The sequence below is a fragment of the Conger conger genome, chromosome 14 (assembly GCF_963514075.1).
Source record: "Conger conger chromosome 14, fConCon1.1, whole genome shotgun sequence".
Taxonomy (NCBI): domain Eukaryota; kingdom Metazoa; phylum Chordata; class Actinopteri; order Anguilliformes; family Congridae; genus Conger; species Conger conger.
In genome coordinates, this window is record NC_083773.1 from 38,261,419 (window position 1) to 38,277,611 (window position 16,193).

The 16,193-nt window shown below is 44.7% G+C and overlaps 2 protein-coding genes across 2 annotated transcripts in view; one reads left to right on the forward strand and one right to left on the reverse strand.

Moving 5' to 3' along the window:
• Positions 1–16,193, reverse strand: part of LOC133110142 (equilibrative nucleobase transporter 1-like) — a 124,848-nt gene that overhangs the window by 59,214 nt on the left and 49,441 nt on the right. The gene's annotated exons all lie outside the window — the stretch shown is intronic.
• LOC133110454 (equilibrative nucleobase transporter 1-like) overlaps positions 3,176–16,193 on the forward strand; it is a 31,230-nt gene continuing 18,212 nt past the window's right edge. The window contains exons 1-2 of the mRNA XM_061220585.1: positions 3,176–3,193; positions 12,352–12,520. Coding sequence (XP_061076569.1) covers positions 3,176–3,193; positions 12,352–12,520 — 187 coding nt within the window. The remainder of the gene's footprint in view (positions 3,194–12,351; positions 12,521–16,193) is intronic.

A 16,193-nucleotide genomic window follows, 5' to 3' on the forward strand; every position in this document is an offset into this window, starting at 1 on the left:
GACCTGGTGTGGGGTTCCGATGAGGATGGCTTCTGTTTTGCCGCTGTTCAACTGCAGGAAGTGTTGTTTCATCCACGCCTTGATCTCCTCCAGGCAGATGGTGAGTGTGGATGAGGGTGACTGTGCTGATGATGGGTCCAGTTTAATGTAGAGCTGTGTGTCATCAGCATAGCAATGGAAAGCCAATCCATGCCTGCTGATGACACGGCCGAGGGGAAGCATGTACAGTGTGAATAGGGTGGGGCCGAGTACAGATCCTTGGGGGACACCACAGGTGACAGGCTGGGTCTGGGATTTAGCACCTCCCAAGGAGATGCACTCGGTTCTTTCGGAGAGGTATGATTTGAACCAGTCCAGAGTGGTATTGCGGAGTCCAATGGTGGAGTGAAGGCGGTGTAGGAGGATGGTGTGATCGACGGTATCAAAAGCGGCTGTGAGATCCAGGAGGATGAGGAGGGAAGGAGAGCCAGCATCAGCTGCCATGAGAAGGTCGTTGGTGACCCTGACCAGTGCTGTTTCAGTGCTGTGGGCGGAGCGGAAACCGGACTGAAATTTTTCGGCAAGGTTATTGCTGTTCAGGTGATGTTGTAGCTGGGTGGCGACTATTTTCTCCAGGACCTTGGAGAGGAACGGGAGGTTGGAGATGGGTCTGTAGTTTGCATGAAGTTCCGGGTCTAGGGTGGGTTTTTTGAGAAGGGGAGTGATAATGGCCATTTTCAGAGCTGGTGGGACGTGGCCGGACTGTAGGGAGTGGTTAATGGCTTCTGTGATCAAGGGGCTTATGGCTTTGATGTGCAGTTTGACCAGGGCTGTGGGAAGGGGGTCCAAGGAGCAGGTGGAAGGCTTCATCCGGCCGATGGTGTCCTCAACCTCTTGCTGCGTGGTGGGAGAAAAACAGCAGAGAGGCTGGGAAGGCCCAGGCTGTGGGCTAACAGTCGGCCCGGATGAAGAAGGGGGGGCGGAGAGGGAGGAACGAATGTTTTCAACTTTTGTTCTGAAGAACGCAAGGAATTCGTTACACTGTTCTATTGTGGCTGCTCTGTTTGTGGGGGTTTGTGGTTTTAAGAAGTGGTCTATGGTTGAGAAGAGCCAGGGGTGTTGTTAATGATGTTAGAGAAGAAGTTAGCCCGTGTCTCACTGAGTGCCTTTGAATAGGCCTTTTGATGGTCCCTGTAGGCCAGTTTGTGGACCGTTAGTCCAGAGGCAATATGACACCGCTCAAGGACACGCCCAGCCGTCTTCATTTTTCGTAGCTCGCTGGTGAACCATGGAGCTGAGCGAGAGAAGGTAACGGATCGAGTTTGTAGTGGGGCATGGGTGTCCAGAAGACTGCTCAGGGATGAGTTGTAGAATGCCACTGATTCAGTGGCTGATGAATGGGTGGCAGAGGAGAGAAGGTTGAGGTCTGCAGTCAGGGTGTCTGGGTTAATGTTTTTTAGGCTTCTAAAATGAATTTGACGTTTGGGTTTAGTGTGGGAGGGGGGAAATGGCAGGATGAAGGAAATGACCTTGTGGTCGGACACGCCCATTTCATAGGCGACCAGATTGCTGACCGGGGCGGTGTCAGTGATGACCAAATCCAGTGTGTGGCCCTTCCTGTGTGTGGAGACATGGACCTGTTGTGAGAGGTTGAGGGAGTCGATGAGTTGCAGGAATTCAGATGCAAAGGGGCAGGAGGGGTTGTCAACATGGATGTTGGCGTCTCCGAGGATTATTATGTTTGAGGATGAGGTGTTGTGAGAAGGTCGTGGATTTCGGAGATGAAGACAGAATTTGGTTTAAGTTTGGGTGGCCGGTAGATAAGTACTATTGTCATATGGAAAGGTGGTTTACATTGAACAGCAAGGCATTCAAATGAGGATGGTGGGGGGAGGGGGAGGGATGATATTTCCAGCTCATCCTTATGGAAAATGGCTAGGCCGCCACCCCGACCAGTACTGCGGGCTGTACAATTGATGCTTCTCATTCACCCATATATGAGTATGTTCATTTTACCAAGGTGCTCATTTCTTATGGCAGACTTTCCTCTTTTTAAGAGGTGCGATAGTATCCAGGGTTCTGCAGAGTAGCTAGTTTATGTTGTCGGTCAGCTGATCAATTGAGTTAATGCTTGCATTTGTGTATGAATTTTGGCATATCTCCCTGTGTCCAGCTCTCCTGTCCTCCCACAAACGGTGTGTGACATTTCGGCAACAAATTGTCACAGCCTTAATCCCATCCGGGTGTGCCTACTTAACTAAGGCATGCTCGGATTGCCAATACACAGGTAAATCAAGTTATCTGACTGAAATGAATGGCATGTAGGCAGCGCCTGATGCAATACTAGCAGATTCCTGTCAATTCTCCTGTTTTTTCCCAGCTTTCTACTGTCTACTGGTGGTCTCCCATTTTGTTGTTTCTCCAGGGAAACTTCTGTAAGCCCTCAAAGTTTATTATGAAAATTCATCATGAAGGGATCAATTGGTTTTGTCTGTTTGTTTGATGTAATGAAGTTGCCAGATTACATTTTTTAACATAATCCACAAACAACACTCATGCTATCTGGTTCAAGATTATCTGCTAACACTTGGCAAGTATTGTGCTTCTTGAAAAAAGATAATGCTATATGCCAATTTTGATGTACTTGAATTCCCGCACACAATTACTGGCTCTCTTCCCTCTTTGTTACATAAGGAGTGATGAAATGGGATATCAAAATCTGGATATGCCAAAACACCATTATGAAAATACCATTTAGCCAGTACTACAGCTTGCACGCCATATGCTGGCCGGAAAATAGAGCCACTGAAGAAAAAGTTATCTTCATGTGTGGGATCTTTTATTTTCATTTAATTTGTCAAGGTAAGTACACATTTTTGATTGGTTAATGGTTTTACCTCGGTAATGGTCTTCAATTGCTTTGGACTGAATCTATGTTTTATGTTTTCATGTTTTATTTACATTATTTTAATCTTCATCATAGTGCCTTAAATGACTTTGCAATCAGGGTTGATTTGGCAGAAGCACCATCACATTACTGGGGTAATTCACGATTTTCTCTGATTAGCTGACGTTTTCAATGAAAGCGCACCAACAAGCAAAACACACCAAACAATTTTTATTATTTGTATTTTTTTACATAAGATATGGTGGAAAAAACAGAAATAAGCGGTCCCACAGCTTCACACCAAACTAAATGGAGATATTGTTTGATGTGGCGCTGAATAAAGAAATATTATTTTCCAGTTTTTGGGCTACGCTGTTCAACAAAACCAAGAAAGAACTATGGTTAAACATCGCTCCAGCACACAGAGAGTGTGGGAAATCGTCAGTTTATGAATATCATTTAAACTGCACACTGCAAATCCCAATTCTGCTGCGAATACCTTCCCCCCTCCTGACACCTGCCTCCCTCAGCTATCCCGAATCCAACACCAAACGAAGGCTATGTTATTTGGTTATGTAACTAGCTGGCTATATAACTAAGATATGATTCAAATGTCTATGCTTCCTACTGGAGTATTTTGGTCCTGTATAGTATATATGTAGTTGGTACTGTATTTATAGTATATATGTAGTTGTGCAAACAACAAATAGTTACTGCTGAAAAATAAAGAATATACGTATGCAAATTTGCGGTTGCCCAGCAGATCAGAGGGGGAACACCAAATGAAACACAAGACCACTTTAAAACCCAAGATGTAACCATATAACCCATTTCTTATCTGTAGTAAGTAGGCAAATTTTCCAAATCCAACAGCTTTAGTAAACACACCCTCATCTACTATTGGTTTTGGAGCTTGAAATCTGGTGCTTTTACCTTTTATAAACAGTACATCTAGATTACTTAACATTCAGGGATTACTGTTAGCATGTAAAGCACACTCGTTCAGACCCACAACGGGAGACCCCCCCCCCCCGCCCCCCCCCCTAAAAAAATCCCTTTTGAATTTCACACTGTCAAACTTACTCACTCATTTTAACAGCATCCTTGCACAATGCAAAATCGTCAATGACTTCAAATTCAGACCCACTTTTGTGTTTCGTTGATATGTTTATCTGTATCTCACTCCTTTTGCCTCTTCCTTGGTCATTAGTTAGGTAGCTAGGGATCCCAACCAGTTGACAGCAGGGGTCCTGCTACTATTTCAGGGTGTTGGGGTTTAGCTCAGAAGAATTTTGGACTTTCAACAAGTAAATGCATAAATCTGGTGCTCTTTGATATGAACAATGAAAGTTTACGCTAAGTATTTTGAAACCTTCTACTTCTTCTCCCTAATGAAGTCCTTTGTTGTCTTGGCAGTGTGTTTTGGGTCATGTATGATGATGCTGTATGATGATGTTCCTACCTATTACAGTCTGTCTGCATTTCTTTGTAAGTTGGCAGACAGAATGTTTTTTCATGAGTTACATTATGAATAAAGATTAGTGAGCCTACTCCAGAAGCAGCCATGCAAGCCCAAGCTGTGACACTTCCTTCACTGTGCTTCACAGATACGCTCATATGTTTTGGATCATGAGCAGATCCAGGGGTGTCACCAAGGTTTGAATACATTTGTGGCTGAGCCAAAGTCATTTGGGGCAGAGCTGGGAAGGGACATTCCATGAATTTTACCTTGACAGGTTAAATTGCTGTAACATTCTTCAGTCTATGTATAAATATAATAAAAGGAGCCTGATGAGAGTAGAAAGACTTATAACCTTTTAAACAGTTGGTGTTCATCTCAACTTTCTCCAAATGAAACACACAAATTATCATATCAAAGTCATGTCATCTATGCGTACATCAATTAATAACATGAATTGTTCCTTTTATAGTTTGTTGTGTTATTTGTAAGAATTACTCGGAACTCAAGTTTTTTCAACCTTCTACGCAGGAAAAGTGCAATAGAAGTCGAAATTCCTACGTGTGAACTTTAAGCTTCTTTCACGAGAAGCAGTTGTCTGATGTCTCACAATAATGGCAGCAACCATGAATGCACACATCGTAAAATAGTAATCCATCAACTAAAAGGCTATGCAAAGTATTTGTTCCTGCATGCCATTACATTTACATTTACATTTTTGTCATTTGGCAGACGCTTTTAATCCAAAGCGACTTACAAGTGCATAGGTTCTACCACAAGTCAAAGCATCACATCCAGAACTAGGAAAATACACATGGAATGCTGTTCTAAACATATAGTCATCATAAGTGCAAATGTTTTTTTTTTTTTTTTTTGGGGGGGGGGGTTAGACAAGGATAGGGATATCAGAAAGGAGGGGCGGGGAAAATCAGGAGGGAGGACTAAGGTAGAGTTTGAAAAGGTGGGTTTTGAGTCTGCGTCGAAATAGGGGGAGGGATTCTGCTGTCCTGACAGTGGTAGGCAAGTCATTCCACGACTGAGGAACCAGAACGGAAAACAGGCGTGAACGTGCAGCTTGACCGCCAGGTGCACGTAGAGAGGGAACCATAAGGCGACCAGAGCTGGCAGACCGGAGTGGTCTAGCTGGGGAGTAGGGAGTGATCAAGGATTGTATGTAAGGTGGGGCAGTCCCCTTAGCAGCCTGAAATGCCAACACTAGGGCCTTGAAACGGATTCGTGCGGCAATAGGAAGCCAGTGGAGGCCAATGAGAAGCGGAGTGACATGAGCCGACCTGGGCTGACTGGTGATCAGGCGGGCTGCAGCATTCTGGACCAGCTGGAGGGGCTTGATGGCACACGCTGGGAGACCGGCTAGGAGGGAGTTGCAGTAATCCAGGCGGGAAATGACGTGCGTCTGGACTAGGAGCTGGGTGGCTTTCTCCGTCAGGAGATGACGGATACAGCGTATATTATACAGAAAGAACCTGCAGGTTCTGGCAGTGGAGGATACTTGTGGAGCCAGGGTGAGGCAGTTATCAAGAGTCACCCCAAGATTCTTTGCTGTAAGGTAGGAGGAAACTACAAAGTCCTCAACAGTCAGTGAGAGGTCGATTGACAGAGAGGACTTAGCAGGGATGTAGAGAAGCTCAGTTTTGGCAAGGTTGAGCTTCAGGTGGTGGGAAGTCATCCACGCAGAGATATGAGCCAAGCAGGCAGAGATCTGTGTGGTGACTTGGGTGTCGGGGGGGAAGGAAATAAAGAGTTGGGTGTCATCAGCGTAGGAATGATAAGAAATGCCATGGGTAGAGATAACAGAACCAAGAGACATGGTGTATAGCGAGAAGAGGAGAGGCCCAAGAACTGAGCCCTGTGGGACTCCAGTTTGTAGGGGGTGAGGGTCAGAGACTGAGCCCCTCCAAGTCACCTGGTAGGAGCGACCAGAGAGGTAGGAGGAAAACCAAGCGAGGGCAGACCCTGTGACACCCATCCCAGACAGCGATGAGAGCAGAATCTCATGGTTGACTGTATCGAAGGTAGCCGACAGGTCGAGGAAGATGAGGACAGAGGGGAGGGATTTGGCTTTAGCAGAGTGGAGTGCCTCAGTGACCGCGAGCAGGGCGGTCTCAGTGGAGTGGCCACTCTTGAAGCCAGACTGGTTGGGGTCATGGAGATTGTTCTGGCAAAGATAAGTGGACAGTTGGGAGCAGACCGCCCGTTCCAGAGTTTTAGCGAGAAAGGGAAGAAGAGAGACAGGCCAGTAGTTGTTCAGGGCAGAGGGGTCAAGAGTAGGTTTTTTGAGGAGGGGAGTGACTCAGGGAAGAGGGCATGGTGCCGGAAGAGTGGGAGGTGTTGATTAGAGAGGAGAGAAAAGGGAGAATGTCATTGGATATAGATTGTAGGAGGGGAGAGGGGATGGGGTCAAGAGGACAGGTGGTTGGGCGGTGGGATGTAAGGAGTTTCAATGTGTCGGCGTCACAGAGGGGAGAAAAGGAGGCTAGGGAGTTGGGGAAGGTAGGAGGGTCAGCAGCGGGAGAAGGTTGTGAGAAGGAGTTGCGAATGGCATCAACCTTCTTTTCAAAGAAGGAGACAAAGTCATCAGGTGTGAGTGATGAGGGGGGAGGGGGGGGCAGAAGAGAGGAGAAGGTTGAAAACAGTTTGCGGGGATTAGAGGCGGCCGCGTTAATTTTTGAGTGAAAGAAGGAAGATTTAGCTAGAGAGACAGAGGAATGGAAAGATGATAAGAGGGCATGGAAGGAAGCCATATCACTGGGGAGACAGGACCTTTTCCATTTTCTCTCCGTTGCCCACAGTTCGGTTCGGACAGCTCGTAGAGCGTCAGAAAGCCAAGGACTGGGGGGGGGGGAGGCCCAAGCTAGTTTGGTGGTGAGGGGACACAGAGAGTCAAAGGAAGATGAGAGGGAGGACATGAGAGTTGTAGCAGCATCATCGGGAGACAGTCGAGAGAAAGACTCCGCGGATGGTAGGGAGGAGAGGATTGTAGATGAGAGGGTGGAGGTAGACAGGTGGCGTAGGTTCCGCCGACAGGTGACAGTGGATGGTGGGAGAGATGGATGGGTGTTAGAGGAGAGTGGAAGAGAAAAAGAGATGAAGGAGTGGTCAGATATATGGAGTGGTGTTACAGAAAGGTTGGTTGTTATGCAGCTCCTTGTGAAGATGAGGTCAAGAAGGTTGCCTGCTTTGTGGGTGGGAGGGGAAAGAGTGAGGGTAAGGTCAAAAGAAGAAAGGAGGGAGAGAAAGGTAGACTGGGTGGACTCTGAGTTGAGGTTGAAGTCACCCAGGAGGATCAGGGGGGTGTCATTGACTGGTGAGGAGCTAAGGAGGATGTCCATCTCATCCAAGAAGCTCCCCAGAGGACCCAGGGGGTGATAAACAACAATAATAAACAGTTTGCACGGCAAAGTAACAGAAACCGCATGAAATTCAAGAGAGGAGAAGACACAAGATATCCATGAGGATGGATATAATACAAAACATCTGTTTATATATTTGTCCAGACACTTGAAAGATAAGAAATGTTTTCTATTAAAACAGCTTTTTTTATACAAAATGTAAAGACAATTAACCTTCAAATGTGTTTTATTCACATACACGAGAGTATGTTTTTATAAAGCATGCCAAGATAGCCAAAAACCTCTCCAAATCTTTCTAACCAAACCTAATGCTTTCTAACCAAACTGCATCACATTTACTTGGAGCTTTATTTCAAAATTAGGTTGACCGGAGCCCTGCTAGCCCCGTTAGCCAGTACAATTGGGGGTTTATCTTTACGAACACAGCAATATTCCTAAACTGTCCATCACCTGAATATGACACATTATACCTTGTTGGAAAGGGTAGGAAACACTGTAGAAGAAGCTTTCCATGTTTCCCATTAGTTCGGTACTGAAATGGCCTAGCAATGCATTTATGCAACAATAAGAAGTAGTTCAAGACGGCATTTGCTACGGTATAGTCCCTGCAAAAATAAAAACGGCTGAACAGATTACGAAATGAACTTGAACATCAGTCTGTATTGAATAAGTTGCAAAAGAACCTTATTTGTACCCAACCGGAAATATATCGGCTGGACGTGGAATAAAAGTAAGCAACAATGTGTTTATTGGAGTGGAGTTGTATTGTCCTGCTTTGCAAGTAAGAGGCTGATAAACATCTAACCTGCTGTTCTCACTAGTGGAGAGTCTTTTTAACAATCTGGTATTGCCATTTTGTCGTTTTATTACATTGCATGTTTTTGTACGGGCGGCACGGATGGTGCAGTGGGTAGCACTGCCGCCTCACAGCAAGGAGGTCCTGGGTTCGAATCCCCGTCGGCCGGGGCCTCTCTGTGCGGAGTTTGCATGTTCTCCCCGTGTCTGCGTGGGTTTCCTCCGGGTACTCCGGTTTCCTCCCACAGTCCAAAGACATGCACGTTAGGCTGATTGGAGAGTCTAAATTGCCCGTAGGTATGAGTGTGTGAGTGAATGGTGTGTGTGCCCTGAGATAGACTGGCGACCTGTCCAGGGTGTTTTCCTGCCTTTCGCCCAATGTATGCTGGGATAGGCTCCGGCCCCCCTGCGACCCTGATCAGGATAAGCGGGTTCAGATAATGGATGGATGGATGGATGGATGTTTTTGTACGTTATAAATATGAAGGCAACAATAATTTGAGATGTGATGACTCAACCACTAAGGGGCAGATTGGATAGGGTTAAGAAGCAAATAAGCTTCAATGCCATATAGAAGTTTGGAGTACTGCCTCCTTCAAAAATGTACACAAAGAAATATGGCCGCAAGTATTTCTATCTATTGTGTTCCTCCTATTTATTCCCTTATTCCTTTTATTCTATTAATCTCTGCTGCCATGAGACTGAAATTTCCCCACAGGGATAAATAAAGAGCTATCTATCTATCTATCTATCTATCTATCTATCTATTTATCAGCTAATCAAAATTCAAGACTTGGTGAGAATTGCCCAATAGGCAGTGCAGCGGTCATATATCAACCTTTTGAGTGCTTGAACACATGCATTTCTCACTATGTTTGCACTACTGTCATCAGCTTTAACTGATTTGATAGTTGCTACATTTTAGGGGAGCAAAAGTAATTGGACAGTTGGCTTCTATGCTGTTTGATTAGTTAGATGTACTTAATCATTTCCTTAGTTCAGATATAAGCTTTCAGTATCTAGTCTTGATTCTAGGCTTTTGATCACCTTTGGAGTTTGTTGTTGGTGTTTGTCAACATGAGGACCAGAGTTGTGCCAGTGCTAGTCAAGGAAGCTGTTATGAGGTTTAGGAATAAGAATTAAAACTGGTAAGAGTCATAGGCCAATCAATAAGCTTACCAAAATAAATAGTTTGAAACATCAGTAAGAAGACAGAGTGGACTGGTTTGCTCAGTAATTGAAATGGGGTTTGGTAGGCAAAGAAAGACCTCTACAATAGATGACAAAATAATTCTCACCATAATGAAGAAAAAAATGCCTCTTCAGGAGCAGATTTCTGGAAAAAGGTATTGTGGACAGAAAAGACCAAGATTGACTTGTATCAGAGTGATGGCAAGAGCAAAGTGCGGTGGCTAGGGTTAGGGTTAGGAATTGCCCAAGAACCAAAGCATCTCCCCTCATCTGTGAAAAGTGGTGGGGGTGTTATAGTGTGCATGGCTGCCAGAGTGCTGGCTCACTTGCCTTCACTGATAATGTAACTGCTGAAAGCAGCAGCATAATTATTTCTGAAGTTTACAGAAGTTTGTTATTTGGTCAATCATTACATTACATTACATTACATTACGTGGCATTTAGCAGACGCTCTTATCCAGAGCGACGTACAACAAAGTGCAAATCAATCACAAGAACAAGTGCAAAAGTAGACCTGAGAGGACAGTACAGTTCCGAGTCCTAGTGTAAACATACAGAAATTCAGAACCCTTGAAGAGTACAATCAGCTTTCAAACTAGCATACCACTGTTGGCAGCTAGAATACAACAACAGCCAATAAAAACAACAATACCTATACAAGTAACGATATCTATACATAAGTGCCATTACGGTCTAAGGCTAATCACAGTGATTGTGAGTTGGGGAGGGAAAGGTGTAGCCTGAAGAGATGGGTCTTCAGTCTGCTCTTAAAGGAGGTCAGAGACTCTGCCGTTCTGACATTCACCAGGAGGTCATTCCACCACCGTGGAACCAGGACAGACAGCAGTCGTGAGTGTGAAGTGCAGGTGTGGCGAGGGGGAGGCGCCAGACGGCACGAAGTGGCAGAACGGAGGGGTCTTGTTGGTGTATAGGTCTTGAGAAGGGATTGAATATACACAGGGGCTGATCCTTTAACTGCCTGGTATGCGAGCACCAAAGTTTTAAATTTGATGCAAGCCATAACAGGCAGCCAGTGGAGGTTGCTGAGCAGGGGGGTGACATGTGAATGTCTGGGAACATTGAATACCAGACGGGCTGCAGCATTCTGGATGAGTTGTAGGGATCTGATGGCAGATGCTGGAAGGCCAGCCAGCAGAGAATTGCAATAGTCCAGGCGGGACAGGACCATTGCTTGAACAAGGAGCTGAGTGGAGTAGGTGGTGAGAAAGGGTCGGATTCTCCGGATGTTGTACAGGAAGAACCTGTACGCCCGGGTCACCATAGCGTTCTTGGAGAAGGATAGCCTGTTGTCCATCACCACTCCAAGGTTTCTTGCACTAGGGGATGAGGTCACTGTGGTATCCCCTAGTGAGATGGAGAAATCAGAGAAGGGAGAGGTTAAAGCAGAGATGAAGATCACCTCCATCTTATCTGGGTTGAGCATTAGATGGTGGTTGCCCATCCAGCTCTGGATGTCTCTTAGGCAGGCGGAGATACGGGTAGAGACCTGTGTGTCTGATGGGGGGAAAGAGAGAAAGAGTTGGGTGTCATCGGCATAACAATGATAGGAGATGCCATGAGCAGAGATAACGGGGCCAAGGGATCTTGTGTAGATGGAGAAGAGGAGGGGTCCAAGGACTGAGCCCTGGGGGACTCCAGTAACAAGGGGGCGAGGGGTTGACACTCCTCCAGCCCAGGACACCTGGGAGGACCGGCCAGAGAGATAAGATTGGATCCACTCTAAGGCTGTGCCACGGATCCCTGTAGATGCCAGGGAGGCTAAGAGGATGGAGTGGTTGACTGTGTCGAACGCCGCAGAGAGGTCAAGAAGGATCAGAACAGAGGAGAGAGAGGTTGCTCGTGCAGCCTGAAGGGACTCGTTGGCAGAGAGGAGTGCAGTCTCCGTCGAGTGGCCAGGTCTGAAGCCGGACTGGTGGGGGTCCAGCAGGTTATTCTGAGAGAGGAAGGAAGAGAGTTGGTTGGAGGCGGCTCGTTCAATGGATTTGGATAGAAAAGGAAGGAGAGATACCGGACGGTAGTTTTGAATGTATTTGAATTTCAATCAAATACCTCCAACCATCCCGCTGGACAGTGCTTCATACCACAGCAAGGCAATGATTCCAAAGCAGTGTTCTCTTTCTTATTGTTTAGTCTATTGTTGGACCCCCTCCCACAATTCCTTAGGCAGAGGGGAAAAGTGTCGGAAACTCTCATTCCACTGTCGTTTGTCGTAGAGATTATGAGATTTTTGGCGGGGAATGAGGTGTCTTCCGAAGTTCTTTGTCATGGGAATTGTTCCCCGCTGTTCCTTTGGTTATATTTGGTTATATTTGGTTTTGTATTTTATATACAATAAAAATAAAAATAAATCATAATGACTTGGTTGTGTTATTTGTTGATAAATCCAATGTGAGAACCTACCCCACATAGTTTGACAACTTACCCACTGATGGTGCACACCCTCTACTTAAATGTCTATAACTCAGTACCGAAATAAGAAATGTAAAAACGAGTGAAAAGTGTGACAATTTGCCTCCTCCACTCTTCCCTTCAGGACAAGACAGGAGCAACAGAAGCAAGTGAGAGGTTGAGGACTGAAAAACAAGGGAGATATAGATTGATATATAGATTGGGTAAAGGAAAAAATAATATAGAGAGAGAGGCTGAAGATGGTGAATGTTCGCTACTGTCTCACCTTGGCCACAGGGCTGGTGGAGTGCCTGTGTTTTACTGGGGTTGTTTTTGGGTGGCCCTCCCTGGTGTTTATCCTGAAAGACATTGGGTACTTCAGTGACCATTGTGTGAATGCTACAGGACCCAATGCCACACAGAACATAGGTGAGTGTGACCTTTTGCTGATCAGTACTAATAATCATAATCATAATAATAACATTGATGTATGACATGCTTTTCAATACATTCATTCAAAATGCTTTCTAAATAAAAAAACAAAGTGAAAATAAAAAAATGTGTGAATAATAAAATTACAATTTAGAAAATGATGTTAAAGGATTGTAGATAACACAGTATTGTAGATCAGTGGTTCTCAAACTTTTTAAACAATTTGCCACTTCATGAAATATTAGGATTTCTGCAAACCACTATCAATGACAATTGATTTAAATACACTCTAGCAAAATAAAAAATAAAAATAAAAACACCTATACATTCATGAAATGAAATCTATTAAAATGAAGAATATGTCTGACATTTAGACCAAATACCCCCATAAAATACATTATTTAAAAAGATAATATCTGATTCGGTTGAAGGTCTATAATCAATAATAAAGGTGCCCCTGCTTGTGAACGAAGCCCTATGATGTCTGGGTCACTCGAGGTGAGCTTTGAGGTAAGCGCTGTCGTGAGCCACGGACCCCTTGCCGAGCTCAGACCTCACGTTCCCACGAGCAGTACCTCACAATGAGGTGTCTCGGGGACGAACTCAAGTACTCCGAACGTCCTGGAGCCCTGGTAAGTTCTACTGAACTTCCAGCCCAGTCTCGAAGTGAAGGGTGTGATGCAAATCTGGTAATCGATGTCCTGTATTCAATGTATTTCCTCTAAAGACTCTTTGTCACATATGATTATAGTAAGATATATTTTATTATAATCAATCAAAAGAATAGAGTTGTACAGATTACAGTGTACATATCATCTTATGCAGTTTGCTAATCACATGCAAGTTACATATACCCCTCTTAGCTCTTTCTAAATTACCTTTCCACCACGATGTTTAAAAATCAAGGTACACCCCTCCAATATCCATCCTCCTCTTTGGCCTTTACCTTATCTTATGGCTCCCCCTTCACGGAGATAAAAGCTACTGAACTTCCATTAATACAATGGGTACGAACACCCCTAAAGTCTACTACTTATTTATATCGTATATAGTATCTTTCTAAAAAATAAAAGACATAAAAATGAAAGGAAACTTAAAATGTATTACTTCTATGTACTACTTTTCCTACTTCTACAAGTAATATAGATTATAATTACCACTCATGCCCTAAATATAGCCATCTCGTTTTCTGCGGGATTTGATCCCTCCTCCTTGCTGTTGATGAGCTCTTTGAACAGCTGCATTGGTTTGGGAATCTGGGGCAGGATCAGGACCCAGACTTTCGAAAGACGTGACTTTGCACTTCGTACTTCTCCTGCCTGTTGTCTGGGATGTGCACTGGTATTTCTTCGAACACGTCGGGGGTTTTGCAGTGCAGCCGCAGCATATGCCTCTCCTCACTGACACTGAGGTTAGGGGGGGAGGCTTCAGGTTCTTGCGTGGGTCCAGCAGGAAGGTGTTCTGTAGCGTGGAGGAACCCCTCGTCCCGTCTGTTGGCCTCCAGGTGCAGTTCACGGCTCCAAGCATGTTGTAAAAGCCCTTTAACTCTTTCACCAGCTTTTCTGTATGATGAGGGATGCGCGTGAACACCTCTTCGATATCAGTCCTGCTGTCACAACTCTTGGGCTGAGTCCGCACCGCGTACGTCACTCCTCTCTCCATATCCATATCCTGGAGTGGCGCGCAGAGGGAGCGCGCCACTCCAGCTTGACTACAGCTGTCTTGTGTTGTTCTCTCTTCACCAGCTCGTAGATATCTTCTGAAGCCAAATTCTGGGATCCTGCTCTAAGGTCTAAAAACTTATCCCTTATATATCTTTTTTGCATACAAAAGTGTACCTTTTTTGATAAGAAATGCCCCCATTATGTCAAGCGGGAAGACATTTATCTTTTATATAACCTGTTTTTCAATGACCATATTAATTATTTCTGTTTTTCCAATTGTCATTTTCTCATACCTCCAAAGAACCGTCCCCAATATTTTATGTCATGGGCCCCTCTGGTTTGGGAATTTCCCCCAACTTAATATATGAGTGGAAAAACACTAGCCCTTATGTTGTTTTTAATGAACCTATTCATCACTGGTGTCTGTGTCAGTTTCATAATCTCTCCTTGACTTCCTCCAAACTTTGATTTCATGTAAGCCAGACGTTAAAGCCTGCCACCATCCCAACACCCTCTTCAGGTGCCCCTCCGCCATTAATTATTAATTTTCTTTCGGTATTGACATCCCTTCCGTTTTCCTTATTTTTGTTTTTCTTTAGCCAGGCATTGTGCCCCTCCCCTGTAGGGTTGGGGTATTCTCAGTCAGAACTTTAACCTTGCTCCTTAAAACCCTAAATCTAAGTCCCCCGACTTCAGACTCCTCTACTGACAAGCATGGCTGCTCATTCCCTGAACCACATATTTTTCTTCTTACGGGCGTTCTTACTACCACCTCGATGGCGTGTGCGAGGGGTTAACAATGCATTCCTTTCTAACCCATCCCCCGTCAATCTCTCATCAGGGGGGCCTAGGGCCGGGTCCTCGACACCCCCTTCAACCCCTCGCACTAAGCCAATCTTAGCCTGTAAGTGCCTCTCAATTAACTCACACAGCTTTAATATCCAGGTATCAAACGGTAGGGAGTACCAAGTACTAACTGGGCTCCCATCTGTCATTCTCCTCATTGTTTTTTATCATCAACCAAGCCCATGAGCACACCTACCAATGGGAAAGTATTCTGCCCTATCTCCTGCACATATGCCTATATGACGTAAGCTGAGGAGAGCACTCACCCCTCCCTTACATTCTTTCTGGTTATCTGTCACAAGAACAATTTATTCTTTTAAGCAGTCCTCTGACTATATGCATGAGAATACATATCTGTATATATAAATCCTAGGTTATATTATACTTTTCTTCCATAATCCCTCCTTTTATCATATAAATGATAACATGTTCAAAGAGAAAAATAATTTGTCTACTTTGCTCATCCTGATACATAGAATAACATAAGATAATCATACTGATTCATAAGATTATCATAGAATAACTAGGAATAACTATGGAAAATATTCTATATAATTTTCCCCCTTTTGCAGCTTCTAAGCCACACACATAGCAAGCTTATCCAACAGTAATGTGCCTGTTTCGTGCCTCACTCCATCGTTAGCCACCTCATTTTAGACAGTTGCACATCCGCAGTGTGCTAATATAAAAACAAAAAATAAAATAATAAAACAATGATGCAACCAATAGTCCCAAAAGCCACTCCTTTACAGGAGCCTCGTATCCAAAGTCCTGTCCATTCCTGAGCGTTGTCTTCATGTTGAAGCAGACGCATTCCAGGCATCCCCGCATGCCTCCTCGCAGTGTGGAATGGGCAATGTCTCTTACATCCTCAAAGCAGATGATGCACCGACTCCTTGGGATCTTTCCTCCTTCAGGTTCAGGGATACAGCGTGTAATCTGGAAACTGTTCCTTCCATCGAGGAAGGCTTGTTGTTCCAGGAAAGCCTTTCTGTACACATCACCTCCTGTCCTTGTTCGGTACTTCTCCTTCAGGGGTATACCCCAAACTGTCTTTAAAAATAAAATAATATACAGATAATACAAACCCCTTCCCCACATAGTTCTCCCCGTTCGAGTGTTTTTACAGCTGTCGAGAGGGTACTTTTTTTCTCTTGATT